This window comes from Oncorhynchus keta, chromosome 10, assembly GCF_023373465.1.
Source record: "Oncorhynchus keta strain PuntledgeMale-10-30-2019 chromosome 10, Oket_V2, whole genome shotgun sequence".
Taxonomy (NCBI): Eukaryota; Metazoa; Chordata; class Actinopteri; order Salmoniformes; family Salmonidae; genus Oncorhynchus; species Oncorhynchus keta.
In genome coordinates, this window is record NC_068430.1 from 35,968,117 (window position 1) to 35,987,350 (window position 19,234).

At 41.3% G+C, this 19,234-nt stretch overlaps 2 protein-coding genes across 3 annotated transcripts; one reads left to right on the forward strand and one right to left on the reverse strand.

Annotated features, from left to right (window-relative positions):
- Positions 1-4,540: 4,540 nt before the first annotated feature.
- On the reverse strand, positions 4,541-8,150 carry LOC118388611 (probable protein BRICK1). Its single transcript, XM_035777836.2, has 3 exons — positions 7,985-8,150; positions 5,962-6,044; positions 4,541-5,843 (listed from the first exon to the last, which is right to left on the reverse strand). The coding sequence occupies exons 1-3, from the start codon at positions 8,100-8,102 to the stop codon at positions 5,817-5,819; spliced, it is 228 nt and encodes a 75-aa protein (XP_035633729.1). The 5' UTR covers positions 8,103-8,150; the 3' UTR covers positions 4,541-5,816.
- LOC118388610 (ER membrane protein complex subunit 3-like) lies at positions 7,673-15,812 on the forward strand. Of its 2 annotated transcripts, none has more exons than XM_035777835.2 (9): positions 7,673-7,904; positions 9,053-9,209; positions 9,513-9,570; positions 9,705-9,798; positions 9,972-10,076; positions 13,431-13,512; positions 13,638-13,717; positions 14,122-14,204; positions 14,289-15,812. In XM_035777835.2, the coding sequence occupies exons 2-9, from the start codon at positions 9,055-9,057 to the stop codon at positions 14,415-14,417; spliced, it is 786 nt and encodes a 261-aa protein (XP_035633728.1). In that variant the 5' UTR covers positions 7,673-7,904; positions 9,053-9,054; the 3' UTR covers positions 14,418-15,812. The 2 variants fall into 2 exon arrangements, with proteins under 2 accessions (XP_035633728.1, XP_035633727.1); XM_035777834.2 differs by lacking the exon at positions 7,673-7,904 and adding an exon at positions 8,366-8,564.
- The last annotated feature ends 3,422 nt before the right edge of the window (positions 15,813-19,234 follow it).

The following is a 19,234-nucleotide window of genomic DNA, read 5'->3' on the forward strand; positions in this document are numbered from 1 at the left end:
TTCGTGTCAAATCGCCAATTGGCAACCCATTCCTTTTGGGATTAATTGACACAAACATTACAATAATTCACGATGGTAATGAAATGATAATTATTCTTACGGTATTCTCTGCATTGCGCATCGCATAAAGAGTGAAAATGTAAGGTAAAAATCAATACACAATAGTAAATAAGGTTATCCAAACAATAATTATATCCCTGGAGCAGTAAAATAATATACACACAGTGTATATACACATACATACAACATATACAGAAAAAAAGAAACAGAAGGCAATCGAACCCAGTATAGCACAAAGAGAAGATTCATATGGGAGACAAGCCTATACACAATCCTAAACTCATCAAAAAATGAAATGTCAATTTTTCAGGACCCTGTCTTTCAAAGATAATTTGTAAAAATCCAAATAACTTCACAGATCTTCATTGTAAAGGGTTTCCCATGTTTGTTCAATTAACCATAAACAATGAACATGCACCTGTGGAACGGTCGTTAAGACACCAACAACTTACAGATGGGCAATTAAGGTCACAGTTATGAAAACTTAGGACACTAAAGAGGCCTTTCTACTGACTGAAAAACACCAAAAGAAAGATGCCCAGGGTTCCTGCTCATCTGCGTGACCGTGCCTTAGGCATGCTGCAAGGAGGCATGAGGACTGCAGATGTGGCCAGGGCAATAAATGGCAATGTCCGTACTGTGAGATGCCTAAGACAGCGCTACAGGGAGACAGGATGGATAGCTGATCGTCCTCGCAGTGGCAGACCACGTGTAACACCTGCACAGGATCAGCACATCCAAACATCACACCTGCGTTACAGATACAGGATGGCAACAACAACTGCCCAAGTTACACCGGGAACGCACAATCCCTCCATCAGTGCTCAGACTGTCCGCAAGCCTCTGAGAGAGGCTGGACTGAGGGATTGTAGGCCTGTTGTAAGGCAGTTCCTCACCAGACATCACAGGCAACAACGTCGCCTATGGGCACAAACCCTTCGTCGCTGGACCAGACAGGACTGGCAAAAAGTGCTCTTCACTGACAAGTCACGGTTTTGTCTCACCAGGGGTGATGGTCGGATTTGTGTTTATCGTCGAAGGAATGAGTGTTATGCCAAGGCCTGTACTCTGGAGCAGAATCGATTTGGAGGTGGAGGGTCTGTCGTGGTCTGGAGCGGTGTGTCACAGCATGATCGGACTGAGCTTGTTGTCATTGCAGTCAATCTCAACACTGTGCGTTACAGGGAAGACATCCTCCTCCCTCATGTGGTACCTTCCTGCATGTGGTACCCTTCATCCTGACATGACCCTCCAGCATGACAATGCCACCAGCCATACTGCTCATTCTGTGGGTGATTTCCTGCAAGACAGGAATGTCAGTGTTCTGCCATAGCCAGCGAAGAGCCCGGATCTCAATCCCATTGAGCGCGTCTGGGACCTGATGGATCGGAGGGTGAGGGCTAGGGCCATTCCCCCCAGAAATGTCCGGGAACTTGCAAGTGCCTTGGTGGAAGAGTGGGGTTACATCTCACAGCAAAAACTGGCAAATCTGGTGCAGTTCATGTCTCAGTTGTTGAATCTTATGTTCATACAAATATTTACAGATGTTAAGTTTGCTGAAAATAAACACAGTTGACAGTGAGAGGACGTTTCTTTTTTTGCTTAGTTTATGTACACACATGCCATTTACCACATAGAAGCTAAATATTTTAGAATTTTTTATTCCAGTCTTTAACTAAATTTTCCACAAATGGAAATACACAATGGACAAAAAAACTTTACATTTCTCCTCATCACTTAGCCACATTATGCCAGGGTATATGTGGTGTGCTTTCTGGAATAAGAGCAAATGTATATCGTGGTATAGAGGATAAAATGAGTTTCATTTTCTTTCTTTGAGGTATGTGTTAGAAAGGGACAACAGAAGAGAACCACAAGATGCAGGACTCCTTGTTTCCCCAATATTTAAGAAAACAGATGGCTCCAGGGCTGTCTCCTACAGAGCTCCTATTTTATGTGGAAGAATGGTCTCCAGAGATGTTTGATCGGGTTCAAGTCCGGGCTCTGGCTGGCCCACTCAAGGAGATTCAGACTTGTCCCAAAGCCACTCGTGTGTTGTCTTGGCTGTGTGCTTAGGGTCATTGCCCCGTTCGAAGGTGAAACTTCACCCCAGTCCGAAGTCGTGAGTGCTCTGAAGCAGATTTTCATCAAGGATCTCTCTGTACTTTGCACCATTCATCTTTCCCTTGATCCTTACTAGTCTCCTAGTCCCTGCTGCTGAAAAACATCCCCACAGCATGATGCTGCCACCACCATGCTTCACCGTAGGGATGGTGCCAGGTTTCCTCCAGACATGACAGTTGGCCAGAGTTCAGGCCAGTGTTCAATATTGGTTTAATCAGACAAGAGAACCTTGTTTCTCATGGTCAGAGTTCTCCATGTGCCTTTTGGCAAAGCGGGCTGTCATGTGCCTTTTTACAGAGGAGTGGCTTCCATCTGGCCACTCTACCATAAAGGCATGATTGGTGGAGTGCTGCAGAAATGGTTGTCCATCTGGAAGGTTCTCCCATCTCCACAGAGAAACTCTGGCGTGCTGTGAGAGTGACCATCGGGTTCTTGGTCACCTCCCTGACCAAGGCCTATCTCCCCCAATTGCTCAGTTTGGCCGGGTGGCCAGCTCTAGGAGTCTTGGTGGTTCCAAACTTCTTCCATTTAAGAATGATGGAGGTCACTGTGTTTTTGGGGACCTTCAATGCCGCAGACATTTTTTGGTACCCTTCCCCAGATCTGTGCCTCTACACAATCCTGTCATCTCTGAGCAATTCCTTTGACCTCTTGGCTTGGTTTTTGCTCTGACATGTACTGTCAACTGTGGGAGCTTATATAGACAGGTGTGTGCCTTTCCAAATCATGTACAGTCAATGTAATTTAACACAGAAACATCAAGGTACGAGCATGCTAGGGGGAATGCCTGCCCCTCCCCACACCCCCTAACATGCTTGTACCTAAGATAAATACTGTATATTCTTCCTCTCCTGTCTTAAGTCTAGTCCTGGACAAAAATGTTTTTTTTATATTGAATTTAAATTGAGCTTGACTTTTTTTGTCCATGACGAGGTGTAATCTGAGTCCGGGAAACCATCCCATACCTTAGACAATGAGATTATTCCAGAATACTCTAAATAAATATTTTCTATGATCCTCTACAGTACATTGAACATTTCCATTCTACAATATGGCCTCTGACAAAGAAAACTCTCAAAATCCTTTGTATTTGTTGTGTGGTTAGTCTCTCACAGAACAGGAGGCCCATGAGAAAAGCACAAAACCCAGATGCTGGGAACAAGTGTTTACTCAGTGGGAGTTAACACATCCTAACATCCAAAACACCACTAAACACAGCAGATAAAAAACCATCTAGGACTACACACTAACTAATCAAACACGGGTTAGGGTTGTATCAGCCAATGTCATAATACTTCCACCTATCTAGCACCCCCCTATCCACATCGACGGGACAGTGAAGGTGGAAAGTTTTAAGTTCCTTGGCGTACACATCACAGACAAACTGAAATGGCCCACCCACACAGACAGCGTGGTGAAGAAGGTGCAATAGCACCTCTTCAACCTCAGGAGGCTGAGGAAATTTGTCTTGTCACCATAAACACTCAAACTTTTACAGATGCACAATTGAGAGCATCCTGTCGGGCTGTATCACCGCCCGCGCTGGTACGGCAACTGCTCCGCCCACAACCACAAGGCTCTCCAGAGGGTGGTGCAGTCTGCACAACACATCACCGGGGGCAAACTACCTGCCCTCCAAGACACCTACAGCACCCGATGTCACAGGAAGGCCAAAAAGATAATCAAGGACAACAACCACCCAAGCCACTGCCTGTGTACCCCGCTATCATCCAGAAGGCGAGGTCAGTATAGATGCATCAAAGCTGAGACTGAGAGACTGAAAAACAGCTTCTATTTCAAGGCCTTCAGACTGTTAAACACCATCACTAACATTGAGTGGATGCTGCCAACATACTCACTCAAATCTCTAGCCCCTTTTAATAATTAAAAATTGGATGTAATAAATGTATCACTAGTCACTTTAAACAATGCCACTTTATATGTTTACATACCCTACATTACTCATCTCATATGTATATACTGTACTCTATACCATCTACTGCATGTTGCTTATGCCGTTCGGCCATCGCTCATCCATACATTTATATGTACATATTCTTATTCATTCCTTACACTTGTGTGTATAAGGTAGTTGTTGTGAAATTGTTAGATTACTTGTTAGATATTACTGCATGGTCGGAACTGGAAGCACAAGCATTTCGCTACACTCGCATTAACATCTGCTAACCATGTGTATGTGACCAATACAATTTGATTTGACATCTCCACAAGTGCATAGGGGGAATGTCTAAAATATTCATCCACCGACACTATTTTTTACTTTTCAGGAGAAGAGAAAGGAGAGACAATTTTAGGGAAGGGAAAGGAAGAGCAGTGAGGAGATGAGAAGAGGATAGGGGTGTAGAGGGTTCAACTTTATATTAGGAGAGCGAAGGTTCCACTCTTCTTAAGAGTTCCACTTTGGCTGCTTTGATTTAAAAACATAAACAACGACATTTTTTCTTTCTCATGCCATATTCCCACTGCTAATGTTATAGGTATTGCTATTCTGTTACTTCAGTTCTATTGCTATAGTTTCTGTAGTCTGATGGCCCGTTAGTATATGAAAAGAAGAAAAAATATATACTTCCATTCTTCCCATCACAGACTGGTAGAGCTGAGACACCAGGTAGGTGCAATAATTATCAAGTAGAACAGAAAAACGACTACTCAGAACCTCCATACACAAACCTCTAAATGCTGTAACACAATTCATGTTTGTATTTACATCATGTAATGTAGCACTCAGTAAAAAGTAAACACATTTTGACCATTAGAGGAGAGGTTTGTTGATCTGTTCCTTTGGCATGGAAAGCAGAACACTAGTTTATGGCTGAGGGCAGCGACCAGAGGCTATAGTGGCAAGTGTATGTATGGACTCACTCTGAGCAAATACAAGCTGGTCTTGACACCACACCCAGCCTATATTATATTCCAGGAACACCTTCAACCTGGGATTTATGCATGCTTCCCTTGAACCAAACACCTTCTAAGCCCTTCTCCAAAAAAACACATGGATAACTTACTTTTAAAACAGGTTATTACATGTAACACTAAAGTAAAATAAGTATTACAAGCAGTGAAATATATGGATAAGCATAATGATCACAGTAAAAGAACTGACTATTCATTTTGGCACTTCCTCTTCCTGTGGTTCAAATCATCCTGGTTCAGCCTAATGGGAAGGATATTTCTGCAATGCATGTGCTGTGAAATCTCCATAGGGGTGGGACATAGTCACTTTTGATTTAACCTGGTTACAAAGAAGTGTCTAAAACAAAACATTCCCCTATTAGGAAGTTCATGTATTTGTGCAAATCAAATCAATGAACAAGTTATGTTGGTCCTTGATAACATAAATACAAGATAGCATTAACTGAGTCTCGATTATAACATTGTGGGTGATGCTGTGGTATTACCATCACCATCCAGTAGCTATGGTTGTAAAATACACACAGTATGAATTTTTTTTTTTTTGGGTCCCACAGAACAAATAAATTGTTAAAAAAAAGAAAATGCGTAGTTTAAAAAAATATATATATTTTTAAAAAGGGCAAATATGGAATTGGTCACAAATGTAGTATTCTATCCTCAGCCAAACTGCAGCACCCAGTCCAGCATACTATCTTGGTTTAGGTCAAGGTCTCTCCTTTTGTGACCTAAACAGAGAGCAAAGTTTAGAGAACACAGTATGACTTCCAGTACTGTACAGGGAGTGTAAACTGGAAACATTACATTTATTTACACCATAGAATTAGTGACCATTATGACACTTACCCTTGCTTCAATGTACTCAATTCTCCTCTCTAACGCTGTCAGCTTTTCATTTAGGGTGGCCAAACGAGACCGGCAGGACATATCTGAAGGAAAGTAAAAACTCAGTAAGGTGGACATATTTACCTTTATGATCACATCAAAGTTAATAATAACAGATAAGTGTATGTGTGGAGTACAGTTTGCTAAGGTCCCTCAGTTGAGCAGTGCATTTCATGCACAAATTCAACTACAAAGACCAGGATGGATTTCCAATTACTCGTAAAGAAGGGCAACTATTGGTAGATGGGTAAACAATTGTTAAAAAGCAGACAATGAATATCCCTTTGAGCATGGTTAAGTTATTAATTACACTTTGGATGATGTATCAATACACCCACTCATTACAAAGCTACAGGCGTCCTTCCTAATGGAGTTGCCGAAAAGGAAGGAAACCGCTCAGAGATTTCACCATGAGGCCAATGGTGATTTTAAACTATTACAAATTGAAATGTCTGTGATAGAACTGAGGATGGATAAACATTGTAGTTACTCCAAAATACTAACCTAAATGACAGAGTGAAAAGGAAGCCTGTATAGAATAAAAATATTCCAAAACATGCATCCTGTTTGCAATAAGGCACTAAAGTAATACTGCAAAAAAAATGTGGCAAAGCAATTCACTTTTTGTCCTGAATACAAAGTATTATGTTTGGGGCAAATCTAACACATCACAGAGTACCAGTCTTCATATTTTCAAGCATCATGTTATGGATATGCTTGTCATCAGCAAGGACTTGGGTGTCTATTAAGATAAAAATAAAATGAATAGTGCTAAGCACAGGCAAAGTCCTCTCTTTTTGACCAGCTAGCAACAACATTTGCCATTTTGGATCTGGTGTTATGCCTGTTTACAGATTGCGAAGCATTGAAGAGGAAAGAATTTAAATCATCTCAAAATAAAAATAACAAAAAAGGAAGCTTGCAAGTAGTAGAATGTCCATCTCTACTGTGTTTATACTAGAAGGGATACCGGAAAATGTTGTAGAGAAGGGCTGGACTTCCGTTGCTAAACTCACTCAATACTGCCCCTCAGTCTTCGCAAGGAATGATAAATCGGGTCTTAATTTCCAGGTAGGAAAAAACTTGGTCGAATGACGGAGCTTCCTCTTTTGTGACGAACAACGTTGGCTCTGTCTGTAGACCCCTTACGCCTCGATCACACCTACAGTGTTTTGCGCAAAATGGTACGCAGCATCTGGATATGTGTGCAACAAAATTTCAACATTCACCTTCTGGTACCATTTTTGTCAAGTAGTCTACACGCTTACAGTTTGACGCATGCATTCAATAAAATCCAAACTTGTATGCACCACACAGAACGCACTGCACTTCAATGCCGCAGTGCACACGCAAAGTTCCATTGGAAATGAATGTAGTTCTGGTGTAACAAAATGCAATAACTATATAGGCATGATCAAGGCATTAAAAGGTGCTACATGGTCAATCCAGGTTCTGAATTGGCCGTACAGCATTTACGTAGACATGGCATCTGCAGAAGTCGGGGCATTCATACTTCTTGCGTTTCAGGAAGCTGTCAGGGAAGAGTTTGTGTTTATACAGGACCTCCCGCCCCCACCTACATTCAACCAATCATGTCAATGTTTACAACAACATTTCTGAGGCTCATAGAGATGCAGTAACAGAACTGAATTTCGCTTCTGCGTCATACCATCCATACCGCAGATTAAGCATAAATGGTCTCTTAGCCATCAGAAGATAGCAAACTAATTTAACTACAATATTTCATCGATTGGTCGATGCATGAATATTAAACCCGTGTTATAACGTTACATAATAGTAAGAGACCTTTAGCTGATATATTACTTTATCTATGTGTTTTAGATGGAAACTAGCTAACGTTACTGTTAACCAAGAAGACTCAGGACCAGCGTTCGGTACTTGAAGTAGGCTAAGGCCTTCGCATTGACAGTCTTTTTTTATGCGGCTGCCTAGTTATCTAAATTCCATCTATTTAGCTACTTACCAAAGGAATTGAGGAAATCTGCTATTTTCTTTATGCTGCTCGTGATAACCTCAATGTATTCTCTATTTGCCCAGTCTTGGTGGATCTCCCTCTGCACAGGATCTTCTTGACCGGCCATTTTCTGTTTTGGGGAAATTGTGTTCGCCCCAACTATCAGCAGATGGCGACAGTTTCCTAAACAAATGGAATCATGTCATTGAACTGTCGAGAAAATGTATGAGATGTGCGAGAAAATGTATGATTGATACATAGCTAGACATCCAGGGAAAATCATATGTTCAGCTAGATGCATTGATTTATTGGGTGAATCATCGATATTTTATGGTAAATAAACGGACAATATAAATGTATCCGTTAAGACTGATATTTCAGCCATCAACACCAGGTGGCACTATAGTAGCCCCTCACCCACTGTTGCAATGCATTGTCCTTTGCTTTGTCGAAGCTTATACCGTGCATTTTTGCTCTCTTAGTGACCATGGCTGCTGATGCAGCTAGACATCGCAAATAATCTGCATTAATATAAATTAGCATAGTATCGCCTGACGACACACGTATTTTGTCAAACGGACTACCTTGGGTAAGATAAATATCAAACACTGCAGCGTTTTGTTTTCTAACGATTTAAATCATGTATTATTTGCTAACGTTATAGCGTCCTTCACTTCCCGAGCCCTCGGGAAACTAGCCAGCTCTTCCCAGCAGCATTTAGCTAGCTAACAGTTAGCTATTCTCTGTTTTTATCAACTGGCAAGAGCAAAGATTAAGTAAACTATGTTTAACAACACTGTAGTAATAGTAAGCTATAGTTAACTAGTTTCATAACTATACACCCAAATTGACAGTTATAATGTACTGGCAGGTATTTGAGACAGCTAACGATTGTGCCAGTTAATTAGCTAACTACAGTAGCAAGCTAAAATGCGATTATTGTTTGCATACTAGCTAGCTACCTTGGGTGACGGGAGTAAATTGCTTGATATTGGCCATTTTCCAGATTTTTTCATATCTGAAGTTATTAATGACGCCTACTCTTACACTTGTTCTATGTCTTTATTGCGTTGCTAGTTATGGATGAGCCGGAGCTTCTGCTGGACTCCAATATCAGACTTTGGGTGGTCTTGCCCATCGTCTTTATCACGTTCCTTGTTGGGGTAATTCGACATTATGTCTCCATTCTGCTTCAGAGTGACAAGAAGCTGACATTAGAGCAGGTGTCAGACAGGTAAGGTTCTTGGAAGTATGTAGTCCTCGACCAGGGTTCTCCAACACTGTTCCTGGAGAGCTACCCTCCTGTAGGTTTTCATTCCAACCCCAGTGGTAACTAACCTGACTAAGTTTATCAACCAACTAATTATTAAAAACAGGTGTGCTAGATTAGTGTTGGAGCAATAACCTACAGGTGGCTTTCCAGGAACAGGGTTGGAGAGCCCTGCCTGAGACAGACTGTGCATTGACAGTTCATCAAAGAGCTAGTGAGCACATCTTACTGTGAGTTTGTTTTGAATTATACCTTTCTGATATTCAGCCAGGTTCTTATCAGGAGCAGAATCCTCAGAGAGAATGGGAAGTACATTCCGAAACAGGTGAGATCAATGTTGGAATGACCTTAAAAAGCCACTTCGCTATATCTTTACTTCTTAGCACAGTAAACATGGTGTTTTTTTTTAATGGTGTTGGCTAGTTGCGCTCAGATTTTGAGACACCTCGTTTTCTTCAGTCTTTCTTGATGAGGAAGTATTACTTCAATAATCAAGAAGATGGCTTCTTAAAAAATACCAAAAGGAAGGTTGTTCCTCCCTCCCCAATGACAGGTGAGCATAACAGTCACATCATACTTTCTCACATAATCCTATTCTCAAACCATGATAGGACAGTATTGGGCCGTTATACCCTGACACATGATAAGGAGCATATTCCTTCTGAATGATAATGCACCAAGAAATGTATTACTACTCCACTTGTTTGGAACTGTTTCTTTGTCCAGACCCCAGCATGCTGACAGACATGATGAAAGGCAACGTGACCAATGTACTTCCCATGATCCTCATCGGAGGCTGGATCAACTGGACCTTCTCGGGGTTTGTCACAAGTAAGTAGCGTCCTCCTCGCTCACTGCACTGAGACTGGGTTGTTTGGATAACATCAACGAGCAAACCACCATCGTCACCCGCTTCATAAGGAAGTGCATCATCAACGTTGTCCCCCCGGTAAAGGTTTGCTGCTTCTCCAATTGGCATTACCTTAGATTGTAAACTATCATGGTCAAAACATAAAGATTGAATGGTTGTGAAGGTGGGGAGAGGTCTGGCCGTAATAAAGAGATTCTCTGCTTTTTTGACACCACACTCCAAAAAGCAAGTTCTGCTGGCTCTAGTTTAGTCTAATCTTGATTATTGTCCAGTCGTGTGGTCCAGTGCTGCAAGGAATGACCTAGATAAGCTCTAGCTGGCCCAAAACAGAGCGGCACATCTTGCTCTTCATTGTAATCAGAGTGCTGATATAAATACTATGCATGCCAGTCTCTCTTGCATGGCTAAGAGTTGAGGAGAGACTGACTGCTCCACTTCTTTTTTTTTATAAGAAACATGAATGTGTTGAAAATCCCAAATTGTTTGCATAGTCAACTTACATACAACTCTGACACAGATGCTTACCCTTTTCAGTCTTTTCACAGTCTCCAAATCCAGAACAAATTCAAGAAAGAATACAGTATTATATAGAGCCATTATTGCATGAAACACTGTTCCATCTCATATTGCTCAAATAAACAGCAAACCTGTTTTTCTTTTTTTTTTTACGATAAAGCATCCCCTCACGGCACAACACCTCTCCCCTATTTGACCTAGATTGTTTGTGTGTATGCATTCATATGTAGGCTACGTGTACCTTTTTTAAACTTTTTTTTTTTATGTACTTCTGTCCTTGAACTGTTGTCAATGTTTTGTATTATTTCATGTTTTGTGTGGACCCCAGGAAGAGTAGCTGCTGCTTTTGCAACAGCTAATGGGGATCCTAATAAAATACCAAAAGCCCTGGATTAACACAGAGGTTGGCGCAAAGCTATAGGGCAGAGCTACCATGGACAGGGCTATCGTAGACAACCCTGAGGCTACGGCTGAGGACAGGAACAAGAACAAAAAAATCCTGCTACGACCTCCGCAGAGTCATAAAAAGGACAAAATAAGAACAAGGTAGAATCATATTACACATGCTCTGATGCCTTCCGCATGTGGCAGGGGCTGCAGCCAATTATGGATTACAAAGGAAAACACAGCCATGATCTGCCCAACGATGCCTCTCTACCAGACGAACACAATGCATTTTATGCACGCTTCAATAACAATGGCATACCTTATGCGAGGGCCCCCACCGGCCCAGAGGACTCGTGATCTCGCTCTCCGAGGCAGATGTGAGTAAGGTCTGTAATCAGGTCAACACTCGCAAGCCCGTGATGCCGGACGGTATTCCAGGGTGCGTTCTCAGACCATGTGCAGATCAGCTTGCAGGCATATTCACAGTAATTTTCAACCGGTCCTTGTCCCAGTCAGTAATTCCCACGTCTTAAGATGACGGCCATCATTCCTGTTCCTACAAACTTTAAGGCTTCATGCCACAATGACTACCGCCCTGTAGCACTCACATCTGTAATCGTGAAGTGCTTTGAAAGGCTGGTTATGGCACACATCAACTCCATCATCCTAGACACCCTAGACCCACTCCAATTTGCAAACCGCTCCAACAGATCCATAGACGACACAATCTCAATTGTACTTCACACTGCCCTCACCCACCTACGTAAGAAGAATACCAACGTGATAATGCTGTTGACTAAAATGCTGTTTACTAAAGCTCAGCATTCAACACCATTGTCCACTCCAAGCTTGTCACCTAGCTTAGAACCCTGGGACTGAACACCTCACTCTGCAACTGGATCCTGGACTTCCGTACCGGCCGACCTCAGGTGGTGAGGGTAGGCAACATCACCTCCGCCATGCTGACCCTCAACACGGGGCCCCCACTCCCTGTTCATCTACGACTGCCTGGCCACGACTCAAACACTATCGTCAAGTTTGCTGACAACATGTGGTAGGCCTGATCACCGGCGACGATGAGACAGCCTACAGGGAGGAGGTCAGTGACCTAACAGTGTTGTGCCGGGACGATAACCTCTCACTCAACATCAGTAAGACCAAGGAGCTGATTGTGGACTACAGGAAAGGGAGGGGAGGGGGGCATGCCCTCAACCACATCAACAGGGCTACAGTGGAGTAGGTCGAGAGCTTCAAGTTCCCCGGTGTACAAATCACTAAGGACTTGAAATGGTCCAATCACACACACAGTTGTGAAGAAAGCGCAACAGCACCTCTTCCCCCTCTGGAGGTTGAAAAAGTTTTGCATGGCCCCTCAAATCCTCAAAGTTCTAAAACTGCACCACTTGAGAGCATCGGCTGCGTCACTGCTTGGTATGGCAACAGCTCCGCCCTTGATCGGATTGGCGCTACAGAGGGTGCTGCGGACACCCCATCGCTGGGGCCGAGCTCCCAGCCATCCAGGACCTCTATCAGGCGGTGTGAAAGGAAGACCCGGAAAAGACTCCAGCCACCCAAGCCATAGACTGTTCTCTCTGCTTCCGCACAGCAAGCAGTGCCGGTGCATCTATCCCTGAGCCATGAGACTGCTAAATAGCTAACAGAAAGGCTACACAGACACTCTGAGGTGACCCTAGTATTTTATTTTGCACACTCACAGGACTCTACACTCCCACGCACACTGACACACACAACATGCACACACATTTATACTGCCTCTACACATGCGCGCACACACACACTCTCACATACAATCATAATTTACGCTGCTGCTGCTCTGTTTATCATATATCCTGATGCCTAGTCACCTTACCCCAATACATATCTACTTCTATCACTCTAGTATCCCTGCACATTTTAAACATGGTATTGGAACTGACTCTGTATATACCTTTTCACTTTCTCGTTCTTCATATTTCTTATTTTTATTCGTTGTGTGTTTTTGCTCTACCTTATGTTATTTTTATTACTACATTGATATTGATCACTGCATTGTTGAGTTTAGAGCTTGCAAGAAAGGCATTTCACTACTTATACACGTGACATTAAAACATGATAATGATTGTCACTACTAGAGAACTTCGATTGCAGTTTATTTTATGATACATAAGTAATCAGGTATTTACTAAGAATTGGCATGGTAAAATGATTACATTGAAACAACATATAAATAACAGTAGTGTAAAATGAAGTGCTTCCATTGTGTCTTTGCTATAAGCAGTTAAGTCAATATTTGCAGACTGGTTTTATGTAAAATTCAAAACTTGATTCTACTTATATTTGGTAGTGGGGTTGTATGAGCCAAATCATTTGAGTTACAATTTTCTCAACAACCCTTTTCTTGTTCCTCACAGCCAAGGTTCCCTTTCCTCTCACCCTGCGCTTCAAGCCCATGTTGCAACAAGGAATCGAGTTACTCTCACTTGATGCTTCCTGGTTAGTTGACGAAATAGATACTTAATAAAATCATTTTGTGAAGGTTATGTGATATACTTCCTCTGAGTTCTTTTGCTAGTGTAAACATTGATTCATTATTATCTTACCCTTGTTTCTGTATTCAGGGTGAGCTCAGCGTCGTGGTATTTCCTGAATGTGTTTGGGCTGCGAAGCATGTACTCCTTAATTCTAGGACAAGATAATGGTAACCTTTCATCCACTCATCCAACTTCATGATTCAGATTTGTATTTCCTGCAAATGTTATTGATACATGTGTTTCTGTAAACTAGATGTGACGTTATTGAATCATAGTTTGTCACCTACTTACAGCAGTACTGGTTATCAAAAGCAATAAACAGAAGGTTATTAAATTGACCTGATTTGGGCAAACAATAAATCACTTGGGGGTCTGTGCCTTGAAGAGATAATGGGCCGGTTTGCAACCCTTCAGGGTCATAGCAGCAGCACGGGTTATAAATGGAACATGACTCCATTCTTTCAACCATGTTTAACTGGCAAGCCTCCAATTCTTCACAGTCCTGGTTTTGTCACTCCAGGGTGATTATGAAGTAATCCGTGTTGATGCTGGTGTATTGTGAACCACACAGGTGCCGATCAGTCCAGGATCATGCAGGAGCAGATGAGTGGTGCTGCCATGGCCATGCCTGCAGACACAAACAAAGCCTTCAAGGTAGAATGGTCTACTCTTGATAGTGTTCACTTACTCTCCATGTTGAATTATTATCTGACAGAGTTGTTTATTTCCCCTTTTTAGGCAGAATGGGAGGCTCTTGAGCTAACTGACCACCAGTGGGCACTGGAGGGTGTTGAGGAGGAGCTAATGAGCAGGGAACTGGATCTAGATGGAATGTTCAGTAAGGAGTTACCAACGGGTATCTTCTGAGTGCCAATTCATCACTGCAGGGAACCTGCCACTTGGCAAAATGGTAGTCTTACTTAGAGGCAGACTTGGAGTTTCTATAGGAAATGACAGAGTGGAACAAAGTCCCTGGGCTTTGATGACAAATGGAGATTTAATGTCTAAATTAATTTAACTTACGTCATTGTCCATTTCAAGTTTAATTGGAGATAGTACCAAGTTCAATTTATAATTGTAACTATTTTAAAGATTCACCCTCAGCTACTCATGACAAAGAAAGGATAGCATACATAATTGAAAAACTGACATGTTGTATACGGTCAAAAACAAAACATACAAAAGGTCAATGAGCATGTGTTGCACCACTTTTTATTTTTAATCATGTTTACCTTGTATTCTCAGATTCCACCTACAATGCCTTCAGAAAGTATTCATAACCCTTATTCCATATTTGTTGATACAGCCTCAATTAAAAATGTATTAAATGGATATACCCACCCATCTATACACAATAACCCATAATGACAGTGTATCTTTGTTGTAACTGGGTGTATTGACACACCATCCAAAGTGTAATAACTTAACCATGCTCAAAGGGATATTCAGTGTCTGCTTTTTTATTTGTACCAATAGGTGCCCTTCTTTTGCGAGGCGTTGGAAACCTCCCTGGTCTTTGTGGTTGAATCTGTGTTTGAAATTCACTGCTCGCCCGAGGGACCTTACAATTATCTCTATGTGTGGGGCACAGAGATGAGGTAGAAAATCATGTTAAACACTTATTGCACACAGAGGGGTCCATGCAACTTGTTAAGCACAGTTTTACTCCTGAACGTATTTAATCTTGCCATAATAAAGGGGTTGAATACTTATTGACTGAAGATATTTTAATTAATTTGTAAAAACATAATTCCACTTTGTAGGCCTGTGACTCAATTTCATCCATTTAAAATTCAGGCTGTAATGCAACAAAATGTGGAAAAAGTCAAGGTGTGAATACTTTCTGAAAGCACTGTACTTACCATTTTTTGGGGTCATAGTTTACTTGTTGGTTATTTGTGAGCTTGTTTTTTTGTTTTGTGAACATAATAGTCAAATTCATTGGACATAAGTTCAACTTATCCCGTTGGCAGTGAGAGGCGGATGCTCTGAGCAACAAAAGACAACTAGCAGTTACAATATAAACAAAGAACATGGTTTTACTGCTGGTGATTAAATTCCAGTTATCATTCCACTTTCAGTTTTGTGTGCAGAATCAGCAGCTTCATGTCTGATGTAAGACACGGCCAGGTCCTATATTGGGTGCTGGAAAACTACTGTGTGTGTGATAGTTAAATTTGATGTGTTCTTTTAAATATTTATTTCTCAAATTGTTTTGGTAACATTTTCATGTGTTTTTGTATAAAGACTGTTTTGACTAAATCGTTATGGAGTTTTATTTATTCTCTTGGCTCAAATATTTTATTTCAAAAGTGGTTCAATTGATAGATATTGTGACACACACCCTTAACTTAAACAGTAAAGAATAATGCCTGGCTGGAGGGGAGGGTGGGCCACAAACTCATGTAACCCAATATTGCAAGCTTTGATATTACATTTAAGTCATTTAGCAGACGCTCTTATCCAGAGCGACTTACAAATTGGTGCATTCACCTTATGACATCCAGTGGAACAGTCACTTTACAATAGTGCATCTAAATCTTAAAGGGGGGTGAGAAGGATTACTTATCCTATCCTAGGTATTGCTAACATTTGGAACACGAGGAGTCAATTGTCTGCCATACATACACAAATATCTGGATACATGAATAGCTGTCTTTTTAAAAAGCATATTCATGAGTTAAGAAGCTGAGAATAAAAATGTATTTCTCTAGAAATTTACTGAACAAAAATATAATCGCAAACATGTGTTGGTCCCATGTTTCATGAGCTGAAATAAAATATTCTTAGAAATGTTCCATATGCACTGAAAGCTTATTTCCCCCAAACAAACTGCACACATTTGTTTACATCCCTATTATCACAGTGCAGGTGCATTTATACGGAGACTTGATTACACACAGGTGGATTGTATTTATCATCATTAGTCATTTAGGTCAACATTGGATCATTCAAAGATCCTCACTGAACTTCTGGAGAGAGTTTGCTGCACTGAAAGTAAAGGGGCTGATTAATTTTGCACGCCCAATTTTTCAGTTTTTGATTTGTTAAAAAAGTTTGAAATATCCAATAAATGTCGTTCCACTTCATGATTGTGTCCCACTTGTTGTTGATTCTTCACAAAGAAATACAGTTTTATATCTTTATGTTTGAAGCCTGAAATGTGGCAAAAGGTCGCAAAGTTCAAGGGGGCCGAATACTTTCGCAAGGCACTGTATAGTGTATCTGTGACCAACAGATGCATATCTGTATTCCCAGTCATGTGAAATCCATAGATTAGGGCCCAATGGATGTATTTCAATTGGCTGATTTCCTTTTATGTACTGTGACTCAGTAAAATCTTTGAAATTGTTGCATCTTGAGTTCATATTTTTGTTCAATGTAGGTGCTGCCTCTCGCTAAATGGTAGGAAGCAGATTATTCAGTCTACGTTCCTATCGGTCCTAGAATATACTAAACTTTAGACACCTCAGGGATGGCTAACTCTGGAAATTCCTTACGTAAATCATCTTTTACTTTTCTTGCACTTTATTTGTGGAAAATCTTCAAAATGTTAAATGTTTCGTTGCCTCTAGGACAACTCAGAAAGCTGATTGAGCACCTTATTACTGATGAATGTGTTTGTTTTTTATGATTGTGTTTTCGTTTCTGCTTGCATTCTGTATTTCTATTTTGATGTGTGTATTTTCTGTAATTTACAGTATGTAATTCATGGCTCATCTGTTAAAGAGACATTGGTTTCAATATGACTCCCTGATAAAATAAAGGTTAAATAAAATTAGGATATCGTCATTCATCTTGGAAATGACCTGTAAACACACAGATACAATAGGCTGAAATATCAACTATCAATGTTAAGGATTAATGTTAACTTCAGTTTTTGGTATTTGTTCAATAGACAACTTTCAAGGTCAAATTTTCTCTCATTCAGTCTTGTATGGTCCTGCCTGAAACGCACAAGTTACAAGCTTTTTTATTTTGTGGCTATTGTGAACGACTCCAAGGAAAACAAGTGGGCTCCGACATCGAAATTACATTTTTGAAGGTCCAAGGTTCCCTAAGGATTTTGTAACTTTAGGCCCTAGTCTTGCAATTAAATCAGGGGGGCATCACAGATTATCTTGTCACAGATTATCTTAATATGTATTTAGCCTCAAATCCAATATGGCTGCCATAATAACAATTGATCGAGGTTAAATCACCTGTAAATATGAATTATGTAAATGAGAGGCATTTTTATGAATTGTGTATAACACTCATGCCTATAAAGACTGTTTGTGTAAAATCAATTTTATTCTGAATCTAATATGGCCAACATGGTTACACTCAAACACCTTCACCTGCATATAAGTAGCCATTGTTAATTTTGTATTGTGTTATTCTGTCTTTGAAAGGGTTTCATATGGCTCTTGGTATATCTAGGGCCTGTTGTGTTTGAAAAGCCCAAGCCAACTAGTTTTTCAATGTCTGTTCATGTTCTAACCTCATTTACATATTTACAGCATATCAACAATGGACAATCCCACAAAATATAATTACAAGCCTTTCACATCACAAGCACACAGTAGTATAACCAAGTTACAGGAAAGCATCCGTAATACAACAGTCAGCTACTCTAGTAGTGTATATGTACAGTCCTCTTTTCCACACTAAATCTAAGTGTGCAATGTTGATTGCAGTGTGCTAAGTCTTTGAGGTGACCAGGATGTGAGTGTGCCCAAACAGAGTGAGGAGGCAAAGTAGCCAGTGGTGGTTGTAGTTCTGGGGCCTGACCAGTAGCCAGTGGTGGTTGTAGTTCTGGGGCCTGACCAGTAGCCAGTGGTGGTTGTAGTTCTGGGGCCTAACCAGTAGCCAGTGGTGGTTGTAGTTCTGGGGCCTGACCAGTAGCCAGTGGTGGTTGTAGTTCTGGGGCCTGACCAGTAGCCAGTGGTGGTTGTAGTTCTGGGGCCTGACCAGTAGCCAGTGGTGGTTGTAGTTCTGGGGCCTGACCAGTAGCCAGTGGTGGTTGTAGTTCTGGGGCCTGACCAGTAGCCAGTGGTGGTTGTAGTTCTGGGGCCGGACCAGCTTGCACAGCTAACTGGTCATTCTGGGCAAGCTGCAGCGACAAGGGCTGTATCCGTCCTGTATAACTGGTGGTGTATTAGGGCTGAGGGGTGATCAGTTTTCATTTCTACAGTTCAGTATAGGCAGTAAGCAGGTGCAGCTTGCAGGCCAACGAGGCCCATTGACTGACTGGAATGTTATCCCAGCCTGAATGATGCTAAGAACACTCCAGTAGCGGAATGGTTGGTCTGGGTGTGAAGTAAAGTCTGTGAAAAGTCCTGCAGGTCACATCCTACATATTTCTTTACATTCCTTTGAAAGTCGGTTGAGTTGATAATTAACTGTGGGTGGTTGGCATTGATTACGGACTTGGGCATACCCAGCAGGAGATGTGGAGAGTGACAGAACTTGTGAGTGTGACCTCAGGTTACTAAGAGGAGGGGTTCCCAAACTGTGGGGCACGCCCCCTAGGGGTCCCCCCGAATACATTTTTTTATATACATACAATATATATATATATATATATATATATATATATATATATATATAGAGAGAGAGAGAGAGAGAGAGAGAGATAGAGAGGAGGTGGAGAGAGAGGAGGTGGAGCTAATCAAGCATAGTGCACAAAGATCACTATCTCG